The sequence below is a fragment of the Podarcis filfolensis genome (assembly GCF_964270895.1).
Source record: "Podarcis filfolensis genome assembly, chromosome: 9".
In the NCBI taxonomy this organism is placed as follows: domain Eukaryota; kingdom Metazoa; phylum Chordata; class Lepidosauria; order Squamata; family Lacertidae; genus Podarcis; species Podarcis filfolensis.
This window is the reverse complement of record NC_139610.1, coordinates 1,208,813-1,236,356: the sequence shown is the minus strand read 5'-3', so window position 1 is coordinate 1,236,356 and position 27,544 is coordinate 1,208,813. Positions and strand designations below refer to the sequence as shown.

General features: G+C 46.3%; 2 protein-coding genes across 6 annotated transcripts in view; one reads left to right on the top strand and one right to left on the bottom strand.

Annotated features, from left to right (window-relative positions):
- Window positions 1-27,544, top strand: part of RCN2 (reticulocalbin 2) — an 810,887-nt gene that overhangs the window by 547,269 nt on the left and 236,074 nt on the right. The window contains exon 7 of the transcript XR_014552002.1: window positions 18,754-19,451. The gene's annotated coding sequence lies outside the window, so the exon portion shown is untranslated. The remainder of the gene's footprint in view (window positions 1-18,753; window positions 19,452-27,544) is intronic.
- The window catches only part of LINGO1 (leucine rich repeat and Ig domain containing 1), a 540,338-nt gene continuing 514,564 nt past the window's right edge, over window positions 1,771-27,544 (bottom strand). For all 5 annotated transcript variants that reach the window (XM_083630438.1, XM_083630437.1, XM_083630440.1 and 2 more), the window contains one exon: window positions 1,771-4,043. In XM_083630438.1, the coding sequence (XP_083486564.1) occupies window positions 2,187-4,031 (1,845 nt within the window). In that variant the 5' untranslated portion in view covers window positions 4,032-4,043 and the 3' untranslated portion in view covers window positions 1,771-2,186. The remainder of the gene's footprint in view (window positions 4,044-27,544) is intronic.

Genomic DNA, 27,544 nt, shown 5'->3' with positions numbered 1-27,544 from the left:
CACATGCACCCCCCCGCTCATATTCACCCACACAATTGTTCCACACAATATGAACCACACAATATGAACATACATATTCAAAAGGCTTCATCTGTAAAGCTGCAGTCTTAAGCACACTTAGCTGTATGTCCATTTAACTTGGTAAGGCTGACTTCTGAACAGCCATACCCAGGATTGCAAGGTAACCTACAGCAGCCTTAGCTCAATGGCTGAGCATCTGCTTTGCATGCAGAAGGTCCTGGGTTCAATCCACAGTGTCTCCAGGCAGAGAAAGTAATGCCCCTTGTCTGAAATCTGGGAGGGTCACTGCCAGTCAGTATGGACTGTTGGGTTAGACGGTCTGATTCGATATAAAGCCACTTACTATGCTTATCTGAAGGGAGCTTAAGAAGCTGCCTAATACAGGCATAGGCAAACTTGGCCCTTCAGATGTTTTGAGACTACAACTTCCATCATCCCCGACCACTGGTCCTGTTAGCTAGGGATAATGGTAGTTGTAGTCCCAAAACATCTGGAGGGCCGAGTTTGCCTGTGCCTGGCCTAATACAAGGTCAACTTGGGGGTTCCTTCTAGCCATGACTGTCTACTCTGACTGGCAGCAGTTACCTAGGGGGCAGGAAGAGAGAGGTTGCTCCTTTTACTGCTACCTGATCCTACCTGAGACCTGCGGGTACAGGGCAGTATGCAAATTTAATTAATTAATTACCGGTAATTTATAATATTAATAACCAATTACCAATAAGTAATTTCGTTGTCCCTGAGAGGGGGTAATGACAATAAATATATTATTATTATTATTATTATTATTATTATTATTATTATTATTAACCAGAAATGCTGGAGGACTGAACCTGGGAACTTCTGCATGCCAGGGGTGCCAACTTGAATAAAATATGAGGGGGGGGGAGGTAAGCCCTGCCCCACATAATTGATCACAGGACGTGACACACACCATTTGAATGGCAATGTACATCAATTTTGGGGGAGCCCAGCCACTGCAAATATTTTATGGGGGGGTGGGACAAATGGACCTTGCTCCCCAGGCCTTGGCTAAGCCAAAGAGTTTATTCTGAGCCACTAGAGCAATTCTATTCTGGGAGGGTTTCTTCAAGAATGGAGAAGGAACCATTCTGCACAAGACGCAGAGTAAAGCAGCAGAGCTCTAGGCAAGCTGCCAATAGGGTGTGTCATAGATCTGAATGCTCTCAACACCTCAGAGAAAGTTTTCTGTATACAAGAGACAAGCACATCAGGGACTAATGCTCAATGGGTCTCTTTTCCTTGTGTGCTCATCTAGCATGGGGAGAGGAATCTGTGACCCTCCATGTGTTCTTGAACTCAGACTCCCATCATCCCTCACCATTGGACATGCTGACAGGGACTGATGGCAGCTAGACTCCAAGAATAGCTGGAGGGCCACCGATTCTCAAACCCTGAGCAGGGATTAAAAAACAACAACCCAACAAACTTGTGTGAGCATTTAAAAATGGGATGTCCCCACCTGCAGTCAGAGGTAGCACTGCCTGAAATGTTACCACTTTGATTGACCACTCACCTTGCATAGTGCATAGACAGAAAGGTATAAGAGCAGCACCGGAAGTGGTGCCCTTTGCTATTCAAGGTGCAGGAGCAGTGCCGCCTTTTTGCATCTGCTTGCAACCCAAGGTCAATCAGAGCCAATCCAAGAGAAGCATTAAAGATAAAAATAAAGCAAGCAAGAGCCAGAAACGAAAGTGGACAGATCAAGAAGTCAAGATTTTGCATTCCAACTATCTATAGGAAATAGTTTTTTTATTATTATTTCAAGTTTTCATAAAAATCCATAATTATTGAAATCAAAGTTACAGAGGAAGTTCGTAACTTTCTTTTTAAAATCAATTGTTGTTTTGAATTCTTGTTGAATTTCCTGTCATTGTTAGGATCGGCACTGGAGTCTGTCAGAATAGGTCCTACAAACATGGGAAGTTCTGGAGACGTCAGCAGAACACCCCCCCCCAAGAGGTCAAGGGGGAAGTGGTGCAGGATTGTGGGCCACAGAAGGAGGGTGGGGAGCTGGGTGGAGAGAAGAGAGGTTTGCATGTTTCTTGAATTGGATCTCTTTATTATTAAATCTTTTTTATTAAAAAAACCCACACACGCGCGCCTCTCATTACTGAGTTCCAGCCATTGCTCTCTCTCTCCCTTCCTCAGATCATTTTCATGTTGAACTTGCGTGGCGCATCCGCGGCAGAGCTGATGCCGGCATCGGATTTGCGCGGGACATACTCTATTTCGATGTTGTGCTTGGTGTTGCCTTTGCCCCGGCTCCAAAGGAAGAGGAGCACCAGGCAGAAGAGGACGACCCCCAGGAAGGAGATGAAGCCCATCGTGGTGGCAATGATGAGGGTCTTGATGTCAAAGGGGAAAGGCACCGTGGCTCGCGTGCTGTTGGCGTCACTCTCGTTGGGCTGGTTGGAGATGAAAGCAAAGGTCTTGTTGGGCTGGTGGGGCCAGTCGGGGGAGTAGCTGCGGACGTGCAGGTGGGCCAGCATGGTGTCGTTGCCACCAGCATTGCTGGCGATGCATAGGTAGGTGCCATTGTCTTGGATCTGGGCATAGCGCACCTCAAGAGTGCCATCAGGGAAGACAGTGAGCCGCCCATTGGTTTTGGTAGAGATGAGGTGCTTCCTTGGCGAGAGCCACATGATGGTCGGAGGTGGGTCTCCATCTGCACGGCAGATGAACTGGACCGTGTGGCCCTCATCCACAAAGATCTGCTGGGGCTTGCGGTCCCTTATCCGGGACCGGCGGCAGATGAAGTAGTTGGGCAGGAGTGCCTCAGAGAAGTCCTTGAACTCTTTACCTTGGACAAATTCAGGGGTTGCACAGGTGGGTTGACGCTTGTTGAAATTGAGCCTCCAACGGCGGCGGAAAATCCAGAGAAGCCGGCAGTCACAAGCCAGAGGGTTGTTGTCTATGATGAGAGTCTCCAGATTCCCCACAGAGTGGAAGGCTGACTCTTCCAAGGTGCTCAGGAGGTTCCCTGAAACATTCAAAATGCGCAAGTAGTTCAGGCCCCGGAAAGCGTACGGTTCCACCATGGTGAGCTGGCCACCAACCAGCTGTATCTCCTGAAGCCTGAGTAGATCGTGAAGCATGGAGCCTTCGATGGTGATGATGGGGTTGTAGGACAGGTTCAGGAACCTGAGATAAACCAAGTGCCTCAAGGAGACGTAAGGGATGGAAGTCAGGTTGCAGTGGGTGATGGACAAGGATGTCAAGTTAAGCCCGTAGAGGCAGTTGGATGTCATGGTATCTAAGTAGGGCCAGTGTGAAATCTCCAGAACCTTGAGTCTGTAGAGCCTCTTAAATGAGTAATCCCTGATGGCGTTGATGTTCAGGTGGCGCAACCGCAGCACAATCAAACCGTGCAAGTGAGAGAGAGCTTCTGTGGGGATGGACGTCAGGTTGCATTTTTCCAAAGTCAGCTGCTCTAAGCTGTTGAGGCCGCTGAAGGCCCGGTGGGAGATGTAGACCAGGTCATTGTCCCCAACCTCCAAAGACTTCAGATTGTACAAGTCCTGGAACATATAATCCAGGAGGATCACAATTTTGTTCTCGCTAATGTCCAACTTGGTGAGATTGCTGAGTCCAGTGAACACCCCGAGTGGGATGAGTTTGAGCCTGTTGCTCCTGAGACCCAGAGTCCTGAGGTTGAAAAGGTTATTGAAAGCCCCCGGCTCAATGGCACTGATAATGTTCTCGTTTAACTCCAGCTCCTCCAAGTGAGGAAAATTGGCAAATTCATCCTGGTTGAGAGTCTTGATGCGGTTCTTTCCCAGGTCCAAGAGCTTTGTCTCCGTGGGGATGCCCTCAGGGACAGCCAGGAACCGCTTCCGGTGGCACAGCACCGAGCGCTCCTGGGCAGAACAGTCACAGCGGGGTGGGCAACCTGTGGCAGAGCCTGAGAGGATGGATCCCAACATCAAGATGAGAATGGGCTGCCAGCAGGCCAGGATTGGGCTATACATGCTCAACTCGCCCACCACCATCCTATCTTTCACCTGCAGGCAAGAGAAACAAGAGGAGGTGTTAGAAACAGAATGGACATGAACTCACCAGGTGACATGATACTGTTGATATCTACGAAAAACCTGAGAGAGTTGATGGGGAGGCAATGTTTTAAAAACTCACAACTCCCTGCAGACTGCTAGCAGAGGAGCTAGCTATGCACTGAACTTGTTGGCACATTCAAACAGGCTACACAAAGACACCTCTGCATGCTGCAGGCCTGGACAATGTGCTTGCCCCCTGCAATTGATTCTTAGGCATGTTCTTGGAAGTATTTGGGGGCAATATCTCTAATAGGCCATTTGTGGTGTGGAAAAATATCTTAGCACATTTTGGGGGAAGTGGGGTTTGGGGCCTGAGATCAGTAAGCCTTAGGTGGGCTTGACTTCCCCCTACTCCAAACTACATCAGAAGCAGGTAGAAACTTGACCAATGTCCTCCTGAGGTTCCGTGGCAAGGATCAAACCATCCAATCCCAAACCTCATTTGTGAAGCACCAGCATCTTTTAGGCTGTGGAACTAAGGAGGGAGGCAGGGAATCTGCCAGTGCAATTAAGGTTTAGCTGCATGACCATGAGGGGAAGAAGAGTGCTTGAAAGCTGCTGTTAATATCCTTTGCCAGATCAAGGTGATGCTGTGAAACTCATTGGAACACAAAACCAATGGCAGCAAGGAGGTCATTTGCTCTCCGCCACCCCTGTCTCCTTCCCAAAACTCCCCCAAAGCTGCAGCCCACAAACCTGGCAAGTAGGATTGGGTAATATATGGATATATCTTCCAAAACTGGTTTGAAGTTCACATTGTGATAATTGTTTCATAATATAACTCACCAGCTAAACACTGCAAACCTCACAATATCACCTACTAAACACTGCAATCTACCACAATGTCTGAAATAACGATGCGACTATACAGAGGCAAACAGGACAATGTCCAGGCAACTATTACTACTTAGGGGTCTAAAATGGATACATGACAATATTATCAATCATCACACACTCAGTTTCATCAGCAGGCAAGCCAAAATGCACCCAAATGAGACTTTCGGTTTAGGGCTTCGCTGCCAAATGGTGGTATTCAAGACAGTCCAAAGTACGGTGAGGAGTCATAGTGAATACAAATAATCTGGGACTGCCAGGCTGCCACAAGCAGCAGAAGCCTGGTGGTGGCAGAATCAACAACCGGGGGAGGGGGGAGCAGTGGCAGCTTGCGAGGCCTTGTTGTGGTGGCAGCAGTAGCGGCAGCCTGCAAGGTCTTGTGGCAGTGGCAAAGGCGGTGACAGCCTGGAAGATCTTTTCATAGTGGTGACCATCGTGGCGGCCTGCGAGACCATGCGGTGGCAGCAGGAGATGCTGGCAGAAGCAGAGGCGGCCTGCGAGGCCTCGGTGAGGCAGGCTGCCACAGCTTCTGTCACCGCCTCCCACTACCACCAGGAGGACTTGTAGGCCGCTGCCACTACTATTGCCACCATCTGCTGTCGCCACCGGAAGGCCTCTCAGGATGCTGCTACTGCCATCACCTCCTGTCACTGCCGTGAGTCACCAGAGGCCTCTGCAGCAGTTGCCACGGCATTGTCCTGTTTGCCTCTGCATAGTTCCTCCCTTATCGCAATGTTGAAAACCAGTTATCACCCAGCCCTACCGGCAACTGCTGAGGGACTGCTTTGCAGTCTATTCATGTATTAGGATAACAGGCTCCACTAATGAAATCCCCACTACAGAACTGAGATGCGTATGAATGACGGCAGCTCCTAGCTTAGCAGGCAAGAGGAGTTGTGGGCCGTCATCCAAATGGATGACACACACAACCTTCTCCCCCTTCCCCCTGAAGCCATTCTTCAACTGCCTTGGAGAAGTTAAGAGCCAATGGACACCTTTAACACAAAAAGGTGGTAGACCAAGCATCCACCAGATGTTCCTCCCATCCTCCATGACCACTGGCCATGCTAGTTGGGGTTGTTGGGAGTTGGAGACCAATAGCATCTGGACTCCAGCTCCAGTCACTCTGGGCAGCTTCCAACACATACAAAAACATAATAAAACACCAAACATTAATAATAACAATCTGATCTGCAATAACAGGCTTCCTCAACCTTGGCCCTCCAGATGGACTTTGTTCCTCCTTCAGAGGAGGGGAAGAATGAAATCATTTTCCCCAATCACAGTCACGAGGGGTGGGGTTTGCACTCCTGGAAATCCTATCAGCTCTGAGGGCAGCTGTTTCTTACCTGTTCTTTGGTTTGCTGCATTGGCTAAATAAAGCAAGTTCCACCTATATCTTGGAATATATTGATCAATTGTCCCATATTCTGGATTGTGCAGTTTCAGACTGAATGGCTGGTGGGGCTCTTCTGAACATCCCTTTTATTTGTTAACAGCCCTGAAATTACCAGAGGCGCAGAATGCTGCTCATAAACTCTCCAGGAAGCAAGTTAGAATTGTGTGCTGCATCAGGAATTTATTGGCAGAAGTGAAGCAGCAGGACTGCAAATTAAGAGACAGGCCCCTGAGGTCAGTAAGGCTGTGGATATTGCATCTGGGGAGGACAGCATTTATGGGGCCCACTCCTTTGCAGCCAAGATGGCTTGTCTGGGCTTTCTCATTCTGCTCCCATTTGATAGGAGTTCTGGATTCAAATGGTATTTTACAGATTCAAGCTCAATCTCACGGGAAATGAGCAGCTTTATCAGCTTAAAATAGGATGTAGATCTTTTCCTTCCGAGAAAGAGAGAGAAGACATTCTCAATTCTAAGAAGTAAGCAGTTTGACAAATGCAATGACTTGAGGGATTTTTGCTAGAAGTGTTCTGCATTATGTTTCCAAAGCTAATGTTCAAGGATACCTTAATTTTAAATTATGAAATGTTGTTGTACTGTGGATCACTCTTCTGGCTTCCTTGCTGTTACTAGGCTAGAGTACAAACACACGAATAACCTGCTGGGTCAGGGCAGTGGTCCATTTAGTCCAGCACCCTCTTCTCATAGGGGCTGAACAGATTTCTGTGGGAAACCTGCAAGCAGGACTCGAGCGCAAGAGCCCTCTCCCCTCCTGTGGTTTCCAGCAAGCGATATTCAGAGCAGAGCCACCCTGGCTACTAGCCATCAAGAGTCCTTTCCTCCATGCATTTGTGTAATAGTAATGCACATGCTAAACTCAGCTTCCTGGAGTCACCAATTTCGCACATGCTACTGATGCGCTGCTCCCAGAAAGAGGCAAGTCCATTTGAAAGGCAAATGAGCCAGGAGAGAGCTGAGCCACCAAGAATCCCTGCCAAGGGACGGCACTGCATCTGATACATAAAGTTATTTGGGAGAAGTTATGGCTCTGTCAAAGCGGCCTTTCCTTCCCCGCCATAAACAAGCCCACTGCCTTGCCAGAGGGATGCTGAAACCTCCTGTCACATTGCTTCTGGTGCCTCCATCTTCTTTTCTTTTTTTAAATATTGCCCCAGCTGTTACAAAGGATTGCATCCGTTAATATCACACATTATGACGCTTCCACTCATCACCTCCACTGGCTGTGTTTATCTCTGTTGTTATGCAGATGCTCAGCGTTTGCTTTGGCTAATGCTATTTACAGCTGCTTCTGAATATATGCCACACATTACTTTCAGTGGTTAGGAGATACATCTTTGCATTACTCCTGTGCATTGCTCTCCTCCCCTACCCCAGTACTATTTATGGCTCTTGGATACACCCTAAACATTGTTTTCATAGCTTCTGCTTATAAGTGTCATTTTGCAGAAATGTATGGCCTGCACTTAACTTCCCTTCCCTTCCTTGAAAATTATTCAAACATTTTTGTAAGTTGCAAGGTTGGGAAGTGATGGGTGAACCACAAATCTGTCCGTTTTCCAACCCCCTGCCAAACCCAAGGTCTTGTGAACCAGGGCTGTCCTGGCCAGTGCAGACTAAGGGGTTAATTATGGTTTTACTCTGCTGAATTCCTTCTTCACAGGGTCAGTCCCAAACTGGATCTTGCTTCTCCATAACTCCCTTGGCAGTGCTCTTTGTGGTCAAGAGCTGAGGAAGTTGCTCTTCCAAGGGACATGCAGAAACCACACACAGTTTGTGTTGCATGCCAGTCTTACAGCAAGAAATTTGGTCAATGCTTAAACTTTTACCAAATCCAGAGGTAAATGTCAGAAAATTCTGATGAGTAAATTTGAGAGCCAGCTGGGTGCTTTCCGTAGATGTCCAAATGCCAGGCCAGAATCAGAGGGTGGCAAGGCTAAGCAGGGCTAAGAAAAAGCTTTCTGACTCAACAATGCAATTGTTCTAATTTTGCATGGAGCATCCTAGAAGGCCACTTAAGGCTATCAATGTCTGGATAAGGCTAAGTCACCCAAACCCTCTCTCAAATGAGAGATAAGGGTAAGGCTGTGACCATGGCTAGTGACCCAGTGGCCATGTCCTCCCTCCTCTGAATACCAGCTGGTGGGATGCCCAAGTGGCTGAGTTGCTGTTGCTCTTGGGCTTTGCTTGTGGGCTTCCCATCCACACCTGGTGGGTCCCTGTGAGAGGAGGCTGGATTCGGTGGTCCAGCAGGGCTCTTCTTATGTTCAGTGGCAGGCGTGTGGGAATTATATCTTTGTGTTAGTGATGTTGCTGCAATTCATAGAGCTCTCTGGCTTGCTATATTAATTTGCCCAGGCTTAAACGCTGGGCTCTGCTAAGAGTCAAGCCCCATTTCCCCAGAAGGACTCTGGCTCAGAATATTCCACCAGATTCTGAGCATGTGCACTCAGCGCTCAGCAGATCTAGTGGTCAAAGATCTAGATCACTCTTGAGATCAGGGTGGGGGCAGACTTTGATGGTGGTTTTTAAAAATAGAATGCCAGCATCTCCCCAACCCAAGCCGGGTGCAAAAGAAATAAAGAACAAGAATCAAGAAATAAAGAACAAGAAATAGCTCAGTGTTAGAGCATCTGCTTTGTGTGCAAAAGGTCCCAGGTTCCATCCCCTGCATCTTCAGGCAGGGCTGGAAGAGTTCCTTGCCTGAAACCTTAGAGAGCTACTGCCGGTCAGTGTACATTGAAGGAGCTAGATGCACCAAAGGTCTGATTCAGTATAAAGCAGCTTCCTGTGTTCCTAGGGTGCCTCTGAGCCTAGGAATTTGTTTTCAGTACCAAAACTGAGCTGAGCTTGCAGTCATTGCACACAAAAAGTCTGTGCTTGGGTATATATATATATATCAGTTTATTACAGTCATAGACCAGCAGTCAGAGAATAGAATATTAAGTGGATAAAAAACAAAACTGATAATTAAAACAGATAAAAAAACTAAAAACAAATTAAAAACATTCAGTAAAACAGACAATTAAAACAATGGACAACAATGAATTTAAACACACTGTGCAACAATAAACTATCCCAGGGAGTTGACTCAGAGTCACCCATGGAACCGGGTTTGGGGATTTTCATACCGGACTCTTTTGAGTTGGGCGATGGTCTGCGTCTACAGATTTGCACACAGAATCTGGCGACCATCCAGGTCTTCTTTTGGTCTTTGCCTAACAGCAAAAGGTCAAATTTTTGCTTTTGCAGGAGGTCGGCGAGCCTCACCAGTAGGGGATCAATGAACTTACTGCGTGCCTCTTTGTAAAAGGGACATTTAAAGAACAAGTGTTCTGGGCTTCCTATCTCTCCCAATGGACAGGAGGAAAGTCTCTGGGCATAGGGGACTTTTCTAAAGGCTCCATCCAGGACCGGCGAGGGAAGAGCCGCGCTTGTGGCAAGTGTAAAGGCCCGTCTTGCGTTTCTAGATACGAGAAAGGAGAGATATGCTGCCGGTGCGGCTATGTATCTCTCAATTTCTCCAATTTTATAGTCGGGGCACCTTCTGTGCTTGGGTAGTTTTCTCCATTTCAGCATCCTAATAATGTTGTTGTTGCTGCTGCTGCTGAGGCTAAACCACTGGAAGTCTGAAACCTTTGCTGATCTATTGCTGGTTGCTCAGCAGATCTAGCAGGATATCCCAATCCACCTTCTGTGGAAGACACATGCAATGAAGATCTTCCATGTTAGCCTTTACTCTTAAGGAGCTATGTGAACTGCAAAACCAGCTGTTTCACAGGCACAGAAACAGAAATTATTAATACAAGCCACATGCTTTTGATTAAAATTTAACAGATGTTCTGTGACCAGGCCATGCTGCTGCAGACTACGTTACCAAGCCAAGGATGAATGTTTTCCAAGACAGCTGGTAAAATCTCAAGCCATTTCCAAACTCCCAAGTGAGCAGCATTTGCTCCTGAATCATTCACACATCCCACTTCTTTCTGGCTCATTGAGATCACTGAGGAACTCCAAAATCATGGAACTGCCCAAATATTAACCTCCTACAGGTTAAAATGTGTTTACTGCGCTAGGGATGTAAACATCAAATCATACTTCCTACCACAAAACGAAGTCACTTTTCCCATTGGTCCTCTAAAGAATTGCCATTAAATGTCAACATTCACCACATTTCCAACACTATGACACAATACAACTCTTCCAGCATTGAAGGGGGTTGGACTAGATGACACTTGGGGTCACTCCCAACTCCACAATTCTAACTAGCTTTCACCATGTGGTTCTTTTCTTCTCTTATGGATTATTGAAAAGTTTTTAAGACATTTACAACAGAAGTATCTCCTCCTTTAAGGAATAAAAATAACGCTTTTTCATAAAAGGTCAGAAGACCTCAAACAGTTGCAACACCTGAGCAACAGCTTAGGAACCACAGGCTTGCTTGGAGGCTTCTCTTTACTGGCTTGGGGTTAGAACACCTGAAAACATGGCAGCTTGCTGTTAGGCTGTGCTTTATCTAGACACCTCAGCATGCTTTGGCAGGGGAGAACTTGCGCACACCTAGGGGGTGGTCGAGATGTGGTTTTATCACTTCACTTCAGCATGCTTCAGCAGGGTAGGACTCTGGTATGCCTAAGAGGATGGCAGGAAGTGGCTCTATCACTTGAGTAAATGTGTGAAAGCATAGGAACACACTTCCTTATTTGGGTAAATGTAATTAAGAGTGATGGTCCCTGGATTTAGCGGAATGGGAGATGTCAACAGGGGAGGAGAGTTTAATATTTTAATTAGGTGGTCGTGATAGCCTGTAACCCCTGCACACGCCCAGCCAATGGGGGACAGGGGAGGGACCTTTTTGCTCAAGGGATGGTGATATAAACTTGTGTTTTTCTGAAATTGGGTGTGCCTGCTTTTGGGACACCCGATTCTTGCAAGAAACATTCATGTAATCAATAAAACTTTTTGTTGCTTCACCAATTTTGCTCAAATTTTATTTTGAGGGTCTCAGGACCCCAGGCGTTTTTATATCTCACTCCCTTTCCCCCGCTTGGTGATACAAGAAATGCACCTCCTGGAAGTAGACTGACCACAATGCCCCATGGCATTAACCTTCATCTGATGGTAGATGATTGGCCACTGGGTATGCTGACTGGGGATGATGGGAGTTGGAGTCCCACAATTCCTGGAAGGCCACAGGTTCTCGGTCCCTGCATGAAAGTTATATACTGATCAAACTAGGATTATAACTCATTCATATACTGGTTGGCTGACACTTGTATTTCCCACTCCAACCAAGGTTTAAATTGGGAGCCATCTGCGAGAAGCTTTTTCCTCCTATGCTACAGGTCTCATGCCTTTCTAAGGAGGCCTCTCCATTTAAGAGCCACTCCCATAGTTAAACCAAGCCAACACGCTTCTGCGTTGGGGGGAACCAACTGATCGCCCATCACTGGCAGAGGAAGAGGTGTGCGGGGGGAGCGCACTGCCCCTGGCAGTGCAACCCCGGCAGGGTGCCATCACGGCTGCCCCCCTGCCCGTGCTGGGCACCATGCCCCTACGGGCAGCACGCCACGCCCCCGGGACGTGTGCCAGCCCCGCCCCGCCTGCTCTCTGTCGCCCATGAGATGCAGCTGGGAGAGCCAGAAAACCCTCCAAAGGCATCACCGGCTTTCCTGCAAGCAGCTGAATCAACATCTCACTTGCTTTAATCCTCTCGAGCAACATATGGGGTGCAGCAACCAGCAACCTCTCACCTACTTCTCATCCCAAAGGAGCAAGAGGAAAATCTGTTTCAGTTTAACACCTTCTGTTCTTGTGATATTCACTGGGGACATTTATTTTCCAGATAAGAGGGTATTACTTTGCACAAACCTAATTAAACTTCTTTTGCTTTCGAAAAGGGAAAAGAACAAACAGACACCTTCTTGGAATTAGCCAAGACAAAGAAAAAGATCATCCCAGACAATTAATAAATGTGCCTGTAATTGTGACTACAATCTCTACAGCAGGTAGGACTCTAGCATCTTTAAGGCCTTGTTTCGCCATGGCTGGGAATGGGGAAGAAAGTCAATTCAGATTGCATTTAGAGGCAAAGTTACCTAATTCACACTTTCTGAAACAATCTTGGAACGGAAACTTGGCCATTGTTCAAAATTTGCACGTCTCCAATTTTTCATTGCAGTTTTCCAGCCAAGTTGTGTGTTCCAAATGGCTTGTATACAAGGGCGAAGTGTGCATATACAAGCACATATTAGTGCAAGTATCATGCACAAATGCATTACGTCAGGGGAAATTGCTTTGCAAATTTATTTCATAAAATTTATACATCGCTTGAGTTTTTAAAAACTCTCAAAGCAGTTTACACAAAGAATAAAACAATAAAATTATCAATAAAAACAACTGTTTAAAACAACTGTTTTGAACATTCAAAAAATTTAAAGAAAATCAGCAATAAACTGACAGCAGATCATCACACACATCCACATTCTACATGTCTGGGTGGGCTTGTTTAAGAAAAAATGTTTTTAGCAGGCTTCAGAAAGAGTACAGTGAAGGAGCCTGCCCGAACTCAATAGGCAGGGAGTTCCAAAGTGTGTCAAGGGAAATTGCATGCAAAAATATATACAGTGGTACCTCGGGTTACGTACTTAATTCGTTCCGGAGGTCTGTTCTTAACCTGAAACTGTTCTTAACCTGAAGCACCACTTTAGCTAATGGGGCCTCCCGCTGCCATGCGATTTCTGTTCTCATCCTGAAGCAAAGTTCTTTTTTTAAAAAAAATAAAATAATTTTTATTGAATGATTTTATGTTACAAAAAAATTACAACCATACTACCACTAAAGATGATTGAGAAATAAAAATTACATACATCAATATTTAGTTTGTTATTTGTTATCTACCGTCTTATTTCCTCCCAACATTCCATACAAAAACACACATATGTACAGACACACACACACACGTGATAATAGTGAAAGTAAATATTTTTCCCCTTTTATCTTAAAAAAATCTTTTCTTCAACTTTGACTTCCTGTCAAGTCCCTTTGCATATATTTTATCTTACAATTGAATGTACACAAAACAATAAATCTTTCTATATAATTTTTCCAATACATTCTGAAAACATAATAAATCCTTAATTGTTGTCCATCTCCTTTTAGTTCCTTTATCACTCGAATGCTAGCACGGAGTCAAAACTATTATAGTCTTTTTGAAGATATCTTCCATAACCATTCCATTTTTCCGCAAATTTTTGCTTTGAGTTTCCTCTGAGTTTGCTAGTCCATTGAGCCGTCTCCACCAATTCCTGTAACTTGATTTGCCAATCTGTTATTTTTGGAGCCCCGTGATCTTTCCATCCCTTGGCCACAAGTATTCGAGCCGCTGCGGTTGCATCCAAGAATACCTCTCTTAGATTTTTTTGGATCTCTTTATCTAAAATACTTAATAGAAATGCCTCCAGTTTTTTTAGTAAAAGTTATCCCCATCATCTTTTTTAATTCATCATATATCCCTCCCCCCAATCTTAATCTTTTCACACGTCCACCACACGTCACCGTTATTTCCTCCACATCTCCAACAAGCATTCGCCAAATTTTTATACATTCTTGATAACCTGGAAGGGGTAAGTTAGGTGAAGCAAAGTTCTTAACCCGAGGTACTATTTCTGGGTTAGCAGAGTCTGTAACCTGAAGTGTATGTAACCCAAGGTACCACTGTATGGAGAAATCCACAATAAAAGGAAGGATTTCCATGAGGACTAAAAAATTAAAATTGGCAAACTGATGCTGAAATGGAGAGGCCTGAATGTAAAACTGTAAAAACAAGAAGGCAAACTTGACATATCTGCCCCTCCCTGGCCACAGCAGATGTAAAATGCTAACATGCTTGGTGGCACTGCAGCTCAGGCCCCACACTTGCAAAACCTCTGCTATTGTTCTCTCTGTTATTCTCCTTTGGAATCCCAGTCACTGTACTTGTGATCTTGTTGAGAAAGCATCGAGGAAGAAGGAGAGAGGAGCAGAAGCATCGCTGGCAAAATAAAACACCGTCTAAGGGGTCTAATTAGGCTGAGACTGGAGAGGCTACACCTCATTATATCCATGAACATCCTGCCTTATTTGGACAAGTTTGGGAGCTGACAATTCCATGTACATCCTTGTGGTAAAGAGCTGAGCATCAAATGGATATTAGACAAAAGAAGCAGAGAAGCCACTAGACTCCAGCCTCCGCCTCTTGATATTACAAGCAGTGGCGTAGCGTGGGGGGTGCAGGGGGGGCCGGCCGCACCGGGCGCAACATCTGGGGTTAGGGCAAATCCACGGGTTAGGGGGTGCAAATCCATGGGTCAGGGGGCGCAAATTACTTGCCTTGCCCTGGGTGCTGACAACCCACGCTACGCCACTGATTACAAGGCTTGTGTTTTCAGATGATTCATCTGAGGAATGCCAGATTCTCACAAAAATAACACAGCCTTATGAGGAACGGTTGAGAGAGCTGGGCCTGTTTAGCCTGGAAAAGAGGAGGCTGGGAAAAGATATGATAACCACCTTCAAATATCTAAAGGCTGTCACATGGAAGAGGGAATTTTTTTTTTTCTCCTGCTCTGGAGGGTAAAGGACTCAAACCAACGGCTTCAAGTTACAAGACCAAGAGAGGATCCAACAGTCAAGAAAGCGGTTTCTGTATGTACTAGGGAAGTATGGGGCAGAAGGGGCAATGTCAACCTGGGAAGGTAGCTCATTTAGGAGAAGGTAAACGCTGATCCTAAACCTCCACTGCCTTGCAGGACATCATTGGGGAAATAAAAGACGAAGAAGTAAACCCTAGACAAATCCAGACTGGAGTCCCTAAGGTGGTTGGATGGCACCTTGTACACCTCCTTCTGGCAACACCTGCAGCCAAGCTGGTGCTAAACTTATTGATCTGCTCTCTTTTGGACCCCCTCAGTGAGTCTGAGAGGGGTCTCTTTTCATCTGGGCAGCCCAGGATCTCAATCCACACAGTCCACACTTGCGCTTCAGGGAGGTCACTTTGGATTCATCCCCATTGTCTCTCAAGACAGAAGGATGTCAACAGCTTTGAGGAGAACTTAGTTGTAGAGAATCCCCTGTGTCTTAGCCCACACAGTTTGATTTAAAACTGCCTGGGCAAAGGAAAATATATCACCTGATGTCATTGTGATGCCAGGTGACTGAGAGGTGGGCAGCCCCACCCAGTTGCCCAAATGGCCTGTTGGGATTGGGTGCCAGAACCAATTCCCCCTCCCTTGGGCTAGACAGAACAATGGTCTGATTCAATGTCCAGTAGTTTCCTATGTGTGCAAAGGACAAACTCTCCCAATAATTACTCCAAGTTTCTCTTTAGACAAAATTTCTACAGCTACTCTGTTTGTGAGTAGTGTGGTTAGATGATCCTGACTCACATCAGGGGATTAAATTAAGTGGCCTTTTGATCCTTTCTGACCCTGATTTTATAAATCTAATGACTTTTGTTTCTCCCTCCCCCTGACAATAGCAAACCATCTTTGTCCCATCTTTCCCTTCAATGTGTGAAAGCCATTACCTTCCTCTTCTCCCTTCTTAATCTTCATTTCCCAAAGCTCAACATACACATTTCTTCCTGCTTCTCCTGACTTGTCACCATCCCTTTCAGATGCTTTAAGTCTGTGTTGCTCTTCCCTGATAAGTTCAGCGTCATTAATATATTTGAATATATTTATCCTCATAAAGTATTCGGAAGGGAGGGAAGTGCCATTATCCCTATTTTCTTTTATTACAGTATGCTTCATTTATCTGGAGATGCTCAGAAGCAACATCTAAAAACAACAACACACAACACCATTTGGATAATGAGATGTTTGGATAAACAGGAGCACTATTTACAAAGGACTGCATTTGCAAGAGCTAAACAAACAGTGGTGGATATTTCATAAGGAGCACTGAATGTGGGCAGTGTTCAATGTTCCCACATGACCAAAACACACACACACACACACACACACACACACACACACACACACAAAACAACAACAACAACAACCCTGCCCTTAGAAAGCTAGCAGGTTAGGAAGAAGCCTAGGCTAGAACTCTTCTCTCTGACTTGGGTTGGCATGCTTGTCAAGGATGACATCTGGACTGTCCCAAACAGGCTATGTGACCAAATCAGGAAAAGGCCCTGCCCACAGAAAGCTAGCAGGTCAGAAACAAGGCTAGGTTCAAATTCTTCTCCCTGAACTTGGTTGGCACAATGGTCAACTGACCTGTCAATAATTATGATATCACTTTTAAACAAAAAGGCTTCTAAAGCAGCAAACAGCAAGTTAAGCAGGGTACATTCAAACGGCATAAAGGAAGGGCCACATTCTCTCATGGGCAACTTTGGAAAGGCCAGATCCCCCTGGTGAGCAGGACAGAGGACAAGGGAGCAACAGCTCTGACTCTTTCCTTTGCACTGGAAGCTTCATTCAAGATGTTTCTGCGCAAACCTCTCCATCCAGGCAAGCAAGTGGCATTTTCACCATTCGTAGAATTGGAGAATCGTAGAGTTGGAAGGGACCCCTGAGAGTCATCTAGCCCAACCCCCTGCAATGCAGGGATCTCAGGTGGCCAGGCAACCTCTGCTTAAAAGCCCTCCAGAGCAAGAGAAAACAAGCTTGCTCCATCTGCGTGAAAGCCCTTTAAGGTTACCAGATTTTTTCCAATGAATCTGGGGACACTTTAAATAAATAAACAAATAGTGTGTGTGTGCGCGCGCACGCGCGCATAAAGTTATTTATAAAAATTAAGAAGTAATATCTTCTCTTCTGGGATGCAGGTGGCGCTGTGGGTTAAACCACTGTGCCGCTTGGGCTTGCCGATCGGAAGGTTGGTGGTTCAAATCCCCACGACGGGGTGAGCTGGGAGGAGCTGTTGTTTGGTCCCAGCTCCTGCCAACCTAGCAGTTCGAAAGCATGCAGTGTAAGTAGATAAATAGGTACCGCTGCAATGGAGGTACCTCAACAAGAGCAGCCACAACTTAAAAGAACATAAGGCTTCTCTGCTCCATTTACACCTATTGCGACACAGAAGGTACCCCCCCAAGCCCCATCCCAGCAATCTCTCCCTTTTTATCAAAGGGAAGGGAAGGGGAGGAAGGCAAGCAAGCAAGCAAGCAAGCAAGCAGCAAGCAGAGGTAGCCTCTTTTTATTTTTTTAAAGGTTCATTTTAATTTTTTGAAGGTTCATTTTTCAATAAGAAGGGAACAGGAAAGCTGTTTAGGGGGAACCAACATAAACATCCCCAAAATAAACATAAAACATTCCTCCCCTTTTATTTTTTGCTAGTGGGGGTGGGTGCAAGAGAGGAAAAATGAAGCAGCAGCACATAATGATGTATAGGGTTGGGGAACCAAATGTGTGAAAAGACAAAGGGAGAATTGGGAAGAGTTTATGGGTAAGGAGTAAAAAATGGGGAGACAGACAATAACACAGAGAGAAGGGAGGGAGGGAAGGCAGTCCAATGTAGCTCACAACATGCAGAATGGAGCAAAAGAGGCAAGACAACCCCCCCCCCAACTTTGAAGCAACAGCCTCTGTCTGGGAGAGTGAAGGGAAGGCTCAAGGCAGCATCTTGCTTTCTGCCAGCTTGGTAGCTCACAAGCAGGCAGAATGCAGCAAAGGGGGCTTTAAAGGCATGAAAAAGTGCTCCTTCTTCCTCATGAGCAAGCAAGACAGAGAAGGTGCAGAGATGTCATGCAGGGAGGATTCTTCCCTGCACCTCAGCTCTGCCGGTCCAAAGAGCAGCCTTGTCTCTCCAGCTCAAGCAAGCCAGCAGGAGGAGCAGGGCTGTTTGCAGAGCTGACGGTGAGGGAGGTTTCCGTGGAAGAGTTGCAGCAAAGTCCAGCTGCACCTCCAGCTCCCGAGGAGACCCTCTCTAGAGCTGTAGTGGATGATTGCTTCGGGCTATGGGGAGGGTCTGGAAGTCCCCAGGCATATGATTAATCTGGGGACATTACATTAAATCCAGGGAAATTCTGGGGATGGATTTTGTCTGGGGACAGATTGGTAAATCCGGGGGCTGTCCCCGAGAACCGGGGATGTCTGGTAACCATACTTTAGACCCAATCGGGCCAGGCAAAAGCACTGAAGGGAGGTGGGGCGTGAGTGACCTGTGTGGCACGGGAAAGGGCATGGCCTAGGAAGAAGCCAGGAGGGCCACACGACCCCTGGGCCTGAACTTCCCCACCCCTGTCACAAATCAATCAGCAAGCAAAATAATGCAAGACAGCAACATCACAACATAGGGAGGGCAAGGAAAAAATCTTCCCAAGCCGGTGGACTAATGAGCTCCAGGTGGCATGCAGGGTATTGATTCTCCTATTCCCCTTAAGCTGACAGAAAAGAATCCCAGGTCATAGAATAGAATCATAGAATAGAATCATAGAATCATAGAGTTGGAAGAGACCACAAGGGCCATCGAGTCCAACCCCCTGCCAAGCAGGGAACACCATCAGAGCACTCCTGACATATGGTTGTCAAGCTTCTGCTTAAAGACCTCCAAAGAAGGAGACTCCACCACACTCCTTGGCAGCAAATTCCACTGTCAAACAGCTCTTACTGTCAGGAAGTTCTTCCTAATGTTTAGGTGGAATCTTCTTTCTTGTAGTTTGGATCCATTGCTCCGTGTCCGCTTCTCTGGAGCAGCAGAAAACAACCTTTCTCCCTCCTCTATGTGACATCCTTTTATATATTTGAACATGGCTATCATATCACCCCTTAACCTCCTCTTCTCCAGGCTAAACATGCCCAGCTCCCTTAGCCGTTCCTCATAAGGCATCGTTTCCAGGCCTTTGACCATTTTGGTTGCCCTCCTCTGGACACGTTCCAGTTTGTCAGTGTCCTTCTTGAACTGTGGTGCCCAGAACTGGACACAGTACTCCAGGTGAGGTCTGACCAGAGCAGAATACAGTGGCACTATTACTTCCCTTGATCTAGATGCTATACTCCTATTGATGCAGCCCAGAATTGCATTGGCTTTTTTAGCTGCCGCATCACACTGTTGTCTCATGTCAAGTTTGTGGTCAACCAAGACTCCTAGATACTTTTCACATGTACTGCTCTCAAGCCAGGTGTCACCCATCTTGTATTTGTGCCTCTCATTTTTTTTGCCCAAGTGCAATACTTTACATTTGTCCCTGTTAAAATTCATCTTGTTTATTTTGGCCCAGTTCTCTAATCTGTCATTGAACTTAAGACCTATTTAATTCAGCCCTTTATCCAGAGACACGAGGACTAGAATCTTACAGTAGCTCAGTGATAGAGCATCTGCTTTGCATGCAGAAGTTCCCCAGTTCAATCCGCAACGGCGTCTTCAGGCAGGGCTGGGAGAGACTCCTTGCCTGATATTCTGGAGAGCTGCTGCCCCTGAGATGAGAGAATAAGGAGCTGAATGGACGAATGGTCTGACTCAGCACAAGGCGGCTTCCTATCTGCTTTCTCTCGGAAAGCTTGGAAAAACTGGGCCAATTATGGAGAGGGCCAGAGTGTGCCTGCCCACGACTAGTGACAAGCCCCTTCTTGGATGATGGAGCACCTCAGGAGGGAAATAGAAAACAACACTCAAAACACTTCTTCAGTATTGATGCTCTGACCTTTGCTCGAATAACTGCACTAAACTCATGTTACATCTCTATAAAAGGGCCTGTTGGGTGGGGGAATGGAAGAGGGCAGCAGAAATATTCAAGGGCAAAGGAGTGCTTAGGCAGAGAAGGAGAAAAGGCTGGATAGCTAGGTATGGGGACAAGTCGAAGGGACTGTGAGCATATGGGACATTCAGGTCCCCTCTGAAGGATGATAGTAGTCATACCCTCGAGTTCTAATGTATCTGCTTTTGAATTAAGTCTCACAATAATTGCAAAGCTATTGCTTCCAGCTTTCCCCCCAAATTTCTGTACTCTGGTTTCTCTTCCTAACTTCCAGTTCTGACTGTCATTACCTGTTGCAGAGGCCAACTTGGTTACACTCAGCAAACACATTTGACATTAAGACGAGCACTTTTGCCTGTGGTAGGGGCTGCAATGTGACCAAGTCCCCTTTTAGTATTATTAATTTTAAAAATTGATTTGGTTTTCTTAACATTAATAATGGCTTCCCAGTTCTGCATAAATGCATGAATCTTTGGCCAGCCTTCTTTCATCAGCTTTGCCATGATGGCATACTCAAACAGTATCAGTTTCATAAGACACAATTTCTAATCCTCACAACATCGACAAACGCTGAACAACTCCCTTTCCTGTCTCACATTTCTCTCTCACCTACACACCCACACCCACACCCACACACCCACCCACACCTGGAGTGGCACAAACCCTCAAATCACCTCCTTTCTTTGGACTTCATTGGCACAAGAACTGACGTTGGTCAGCAATTCATGTTGGCTTTAAGAGAGGATGAGACCAGTTCATGCAGGAGAAAGTTACTGGTTGTGGTGGCTATATGCCAGAGGTAGCCAAGAGGATGCTCCGCAGATGTTGTTGGACTACGACACCCTTTTCTGCTGACCATTGACCATTGCTGGCCAGAGCTCCTGGGAGTTGCAGCACAATAATACCTGGAGGGCATCCCCTTGGCCCCCCCTTGCTATATGCCTTCAGGATGAGAAGAAGCATTCCTCTGAACAGCAGTTCCTTGGAGAGAGGGCCCATACCTGCCTGGAGACTTCCAGAGGGACCAGGCTGGAAACGGTGGCAAAGAGGATGCTGGACTATAAAGGTCTTGGTTTGGATCCATCAGGGCTCTTCTGAGGTCAGCTAGGAACCCATAACCTTTTACTTCATTGGAGATCCCCAACTGCTGCTATGCCCACTTTTAATTCTCCGTCACCTTAAGAGCCATGGGTGGAGTGAATGGGTGCTCTCTCCCCTGCAGCCACTATGCAGGGAGCAGGCATGAGGGGGGCATTTTGGATCTGAAGAACAGCAGGGACCTGATCCAGCTAGCAGCTCATATGTTGGCTATCTTAGAAGGAATACATGGCACCTATGTGGAAGACATGTATTTTGGCACTGAATGGCTATCATAATCAATTCTTAGTCTCTTAGGGGTATACGGATTGTGTTAGTGGAATGTTGTCATGCAATGGAAAACACAAGTACTTTGCCAAACTTGTTGTGCAAAAGCTGATTTGTGTTGTGCAACCAGCTATCACCAAAATCCCGTTGTTGAAGGACCTTTGAGCTCTGCCACCCATAAACACACAGAACATAGGATATGGTCCCAAGTCTTAATATCCATGGCTCTCTCTTTGCCTCAGGGATGACTGTTTCATTTGTGTTGAGGACATTCTTGCAGATCCAGGATGGGGGACTCTTGCCCCCTCCCTGATGTTATTAGTTTCTGCCTGCCACCAGCTCTAGACCAAGAGTGGCCAAGGATGAGGGCAGTTGGGGCCATAAGTTTCCTGCCTCTGCTATAGATAATTTGAGGTATATATACAAAAGGAACAAATGCCTTAAGTTTCATTACTCCCCCCCCCCCTTTCTATTTGAAAGTGTGGGGTGTTATAACCACAAATGAGCTGACTTGCCAGGCTTTGGGGGAATCATTTCTTTTCCAGAAATGTGGTTCTCATCTTTTGCATGTACCAATGTTTGCATCTGGAAAAGCAGAGGTTCTCCAGAAACACCCATATATTTCCTTGTACATAGGTATGGGGAAGATGAGAGCAGCCATCCTCATTAGGCCCTTGGACTGGAAATTCACGTAATATTTCTTCTTTCCTCTCTCTGTGCGCCTGTCAAATGTAATCTCTATTGAGCTGAATCTTGCATGAATCAATTCCACCCAGCGATGCAGCCCGTCTACTAAGCTACTGGGTTCCAGTTTCCAATTTGTGTGTGCATCTTGTTGTTCCTATTTATTACCGTTCTCTTTCTGCTGAAAACCTCAAGACAGATAATTTGCTTTGGGAAAAAAACTCCAAAGGCGAAACTAAACAGGATTGCAGGACTGGGCAAAGACATATTTCTGCCTGAAGCAAAGGACAAGAAGGAGAGCCCCGCCCCCCCCGGCTCGAATTCCACATACAGAAGTCAATTGGATTTGCAAAACTAGTGACGGGGCAGCATCCCCCATAACACCTGGTTGCTGGAGGCCAGCTTCCGCAGTGCAGGGCACATGCAGCTCTACCCCCTTGTTGCTGCCGCTCCCCCCTCAAGCCTCTGGCACCTGAGGCAGCTGCCTCCTTCTGGCCAACAGCAGGGCTGGCTCTGCAAGGCTGCTATTTCAAGGCCCAACCAGAGAATATGTGAAATGCAGGAATAATGTCTCACAAACAGGTTTTATTTACATACAGTACATATGGGTGGGTAGATATGGGGAGCCAGGATTCGTTCTATGGCGCACTAATGAAAGGTGAAGGAGGAGTTAGCCTCCTCTCCCTGATGCTGTTCAACCTGCGACAGTTATTTGAAAATACAGTGGTACCTTGGGTTACATACGCTTCAGGTTATATACGCTTCAGGTTACAGACTCCGCTAACCCAGAAATATTACCTCTCGTTAAGAACTTTGTTTCAGGATGAGAACGGAAATCCCACGGCGGCAGCAGGAGGCCCCATTAGCTAAAGTGGTGCTTCAGGTTAAGAACAGACCTCCAGAACGAATTAAGTTCTTAACCCGAGGTACCACTGTATACTGATAAAGTTTGGGCTTTTCAACGTATAGCAGACTTCATATGTTATGTCATTCAGTAGTACGCCATTGTCTTTCCCCCCATTTTGTTGCTATTGAAAAAATTAATAAACACCTCTCCCCAAGCAGCACAATTCTTATTACCATGGTTGCTATTTAGTTCTCATTTTTAAACACATGTGAGAAATGCACACAGGTATTCCACAATTCATCTTGTTTTGCCCCCCAAATGGCAACCCAGTTTTTGCAATGCAGCACAGTGGGAACGCTTCTCTTCAGAGTGCTTAAAAGAAGAAGCTCTGCATTGGATTCAGCTGGACTGCAAAATATCATCTCCATGCGAATGTCTCCCCCCTTCATATCTCAGATTACCATGGCCCTTCCACCTCAAATAAGATTTTCTCACGCTCATCTTGCACATGCCTCAGTGACCCACCAACAAAGAATATGTTCTGTGAAATGATCAATAAGTAATTGCGAAGGCAGCTGAGCAGAGCTGAGGTGCAAAGCCCAAGAGAGCAGGCTGCAGTGTGGAATGGGGGGGGGGGGGGCTTCAGCTGTTGCCTCTCAGGCTCTAACATCTTTCTTGTCCATATAAGACCCAAGGTTTTCATTTGCCATGCCCTGCAAAGCCTCTTTTTTGTAGGCCATTATTTTGTATCTCAAGCAAGTGATTTGAAGAATGAGATTTTTTAAATTATATGTATTTATAGTCTGTGCTCTCATGTGAGAAAATGGGCTGCCCCATTTCCCCCCGGGGACACTTGCGGGGAGCGTACTCACACCTCTCTATCCTCTCTCCAGGCAAGCCAAATTCATTATCAGATCTCAAGGACATATTCCCAAGGAGAGCACAAGCAAAGCTGGTGAAAGGTGTGGCCTGAGGAGAGTGGCAAGGGCCAGTTCGAGGGCTGCATTTGGCCCCTGGGCCTGTGGGAACCCATCCCCTGCAGTAGCCCGTGGCTAGAGCCTTTCTCTGATCACACAACCAAAATGGTGGAAGAGTTCAGTCCAGTGTCCCTTTTCTGCTAATTGCCAACAAAAGCTGGACAACCATCTAGCATAAAGGCAGCGAAAGAATAAAACGCTCTCTCTTAGTTCTTACACTGTGCAACATCCACCAGGCCCTGAAGCAAGGATGAGCTTCCTAAATTGGTGTTTGGTGGATAAAATCCCCTCTTCTAGTGTGTAACTTTGGCAGACTCAAGCAGCAAGGGGTGTCTGGCACCATGTCATTTCCATCCTGCAGGCAGGGGGCTGCAGAGCGAGGTGCATACCAGCACTTAAAAATAAATAAACAATCTAAACACAGTCACTTCCCAGATTACAGAAAACTGGCAGAATAACACTTGCTGTCATTTTAATGTTACTTGGGCTGACATGCTAGTGTCCCCTGGGAAGGCATCTCAGAGGCAATGACAGAGTGGGGGAACCACAGATCCAGGGGGGCAATATGGCCCTCAAGTCTTGTCTGTCTGCCCCTCGGGACCCTCTCCAGGACACTTCCCTTCCCAGTCACCTCACTTTCTCTCCCCAGACCCATGCCCTTCAAGTGTCCTGATTTCTCTGGGGCATCCTGGAATTACAGAAGCCATGTCCTGTTTCCCCCCTCCAGCACCCCCCCAAGCTTGGGGAGGTGGGTGAGCCACTCCTTGCAGCCAGCGCTTACAGTGGTGCTGTGCTCTTGCACGAATCAGCTGGCTGCTGTGAGAGCCACTTAACTCAGGCAGAAGCACCACACCAAAAGACACGTGCCCCAATTTCCATCAGAGTAATGTTGGAAGGTCTGCAGGCCATGCTGCTCACCCACCTTGCTTCCCTTTTGCCTGGCTGGCATGTGCCCTTGAACTCCACTAAGGACCTTTGCTTTCCTAGAGGGAGAACACTTAGAAACTAGCCGAATGTGTATGCAAAGTAAAGTTTTGCATTCCTTGGCCTGGGCTACTTTTGCCTCTGGGGCCACCCAACACGGGCACGTGACTCTTTAGGAGGTTGCCCCAAAGAAAGCCTTGGGCTGAAAATGTGCCCACCCTCAGCTGTAGGCTGATCTGCATCTCCTTTTCTTGGGGAGGAAAGGTCCACCCTCAAAGGAGGAGGGGGAACCCTATAAGACCTCCACGGCCTATTCCAGAGGTGGATTGAGAGGAGCACAACCCATTCAGTCGCACTGGGCACGGAACCTCAGGGGAGCTGCAGGAGGTGCCACAACTATGATGCAGAATGGAAGGCAAGAGGAAGGGGGCAAATGTTGACGTTACCCAGGGCACTGCTGAAATTTGAGACCCCAAGGTCCACCACCATCTATGCCTTATTGAAGTTGGCGCTTCAGTGTTGGTACCATTGGGAAGTGCCAGGGGCAGAGGTGGAGGAGACATTAATTCAGTTCAGGTTTAAATGCAAAGCTACAAAATCCATACTTTCAGAAGCAATACGTGAACACAGCTATCCTTTGAAATCCCTACATCTCCTAATTTCATAAGGCAGTTCCCCTGCCAAACACAAAAATGCCTATAGTCAATTAATTTCCTTCCTTTTTCAGTTTTGTTTTGTTTTTGCAAAGCAAAGAACATAAGAAGATCCCTGCTGGATCATCAGACTGAAGGCCACTGAGTTCAGCATCCTCACAGTGGCAGCCAGATCCCTGCAGGAAGGCCACCGGCAGAACCTGAGCTCAGCAGCACTCTTCTCACTTGTGATCTCCAGGAACTGGCATTCAGAGGCATCATGTCTCCGACCATGGAGGCAGGACAAAGACATTGTGGCCAGTAGCTGGTATATGATGGATATGATGTCAGTGCTGCATGGAAAACACTCCAAAGTACTATGCACATGCACGGTGCTATTGTCATCATCATCATCATCATTCCAAGGCAACAAGGTGGCAAATAATCCCAAGGCATTAAAAGTTCATTAGGCCTCCAACAGGCAGCATTTGAGGGTATTAATGCCCTTGTACGGGCATTAAATGCATTTTGCAGCCTCAGAAGAGATCTGAAGTGGATTTGTTGGCAAGTGTTCTCACGCCTCCATAATTATTTGGAAGAGTGGAAATTGGAAGAATGTGTACGCCAATGGCTTTGAGAGACACTGAAGGAAGTGGAGCAGACACAAGCTATACTCACAAGACAAGAGGGAGAGCAAGACAGACATTTCACAGAGTTCCTGCGTAGCCTGGCAGACCCCCAGAGTGGCCACCAGAATGTTGCCTATGCACTTGGAGATGGAGAGCACTTGGAGCCCTTCCTCCATCTTCTATGGAAGCCCCTGCTTTGGAAGAGAAGGTCGGATTCTATCAAGAACAGGGCTTTTTTTTGGTCATAGGTCCTGTTTTATGGAATGTGTTACCCAGGGATGTTCACCATGAGCATTTGCTGACATCTAACTATTCCATTTGGCAAGACATTTGGTTGGTTGCAAATTATTTTATTTATTGAGTGGTTAAATTTGTATACCGCCCTTCATCTGGAGATCTCAGGGCATTATGCAGAGTTTGCTTTTCCTCATTTAGAACAACTGCTGCAAGCTTTTTCCTTCCTTTTAAAATGCTTGCTTCATATATATATATATATATATATATATATATATAAAATCTTCATTTTAAAATTTGAATTGAATGTCTGGGTATAACTTTTGAGAAGTAAATAATATGCAAGATGAAATCTCAGCTTCTATCATCTATATCTATCTATCTAGCATCTATCATCTATCATCTATCATCTATCATCTATCATCTATCTATCTATCTATCATCATCATCTATCTATCATCTATCTATCTTTCTCCAACCCCAACGAAGTGAGTGATATGGCCCAGGAACAAGGGTGAGAGGACCCGGTTGAATGAAACAGTCCCTCTGATGAAATCCTCACCTTCCTGTGAAGAAACCTTGAAGTGGAACAGTGATGTGAGACAAGTTTTGGAATACAGAGCAGGTTGCATAAATGCTCTGCTGAGGAAAGCAACGCAGCCTAAACCATCATTTGCAGCCAGAAGGAAGCCAGAAGGAAGCTGGTCAGAGCTGTAGATCAAAACATCTGGAGGGTAAGACAGGGATAGCCTTCATGCTGCCCTCCAGATGTTTTGATCTACAGCTCTGACCAGCCGCATGCAAGAAGGCCGGCAGTGAGGGAGGATGAGAGGTGTAGTCCAACACAGCTGGAGGGCCCCATGCTCTTCTAAGGCAGGCAGAAGTGAAGTCCTGCCACCAACAGTGTATCTACCCAGCAACAAGACAAGACAGAGAGGCAAAGCCACCAGAAGCATGAGTAAAAAGCTGTTTCTTTTCTTGAAAACAGCTTTACGCTAGTTTTTATTAATTTAGATAGGGGATGATTCTGCTAGAAAGATTTGCATTCTCATGGCACATCCCCTAAAATAACCTCCCAATTAATGTGTTGCTGTTTAATTATGCAAAGGGCTGGTGTCGTATCATCTGCGCTGCAGCTCTGGAGCAGGATCACATGAGCCATAATACGGGCACAAATCACTATGTCCTAGCGGTTTATCTGCAGACAGCATCGCTAAGCCACAGT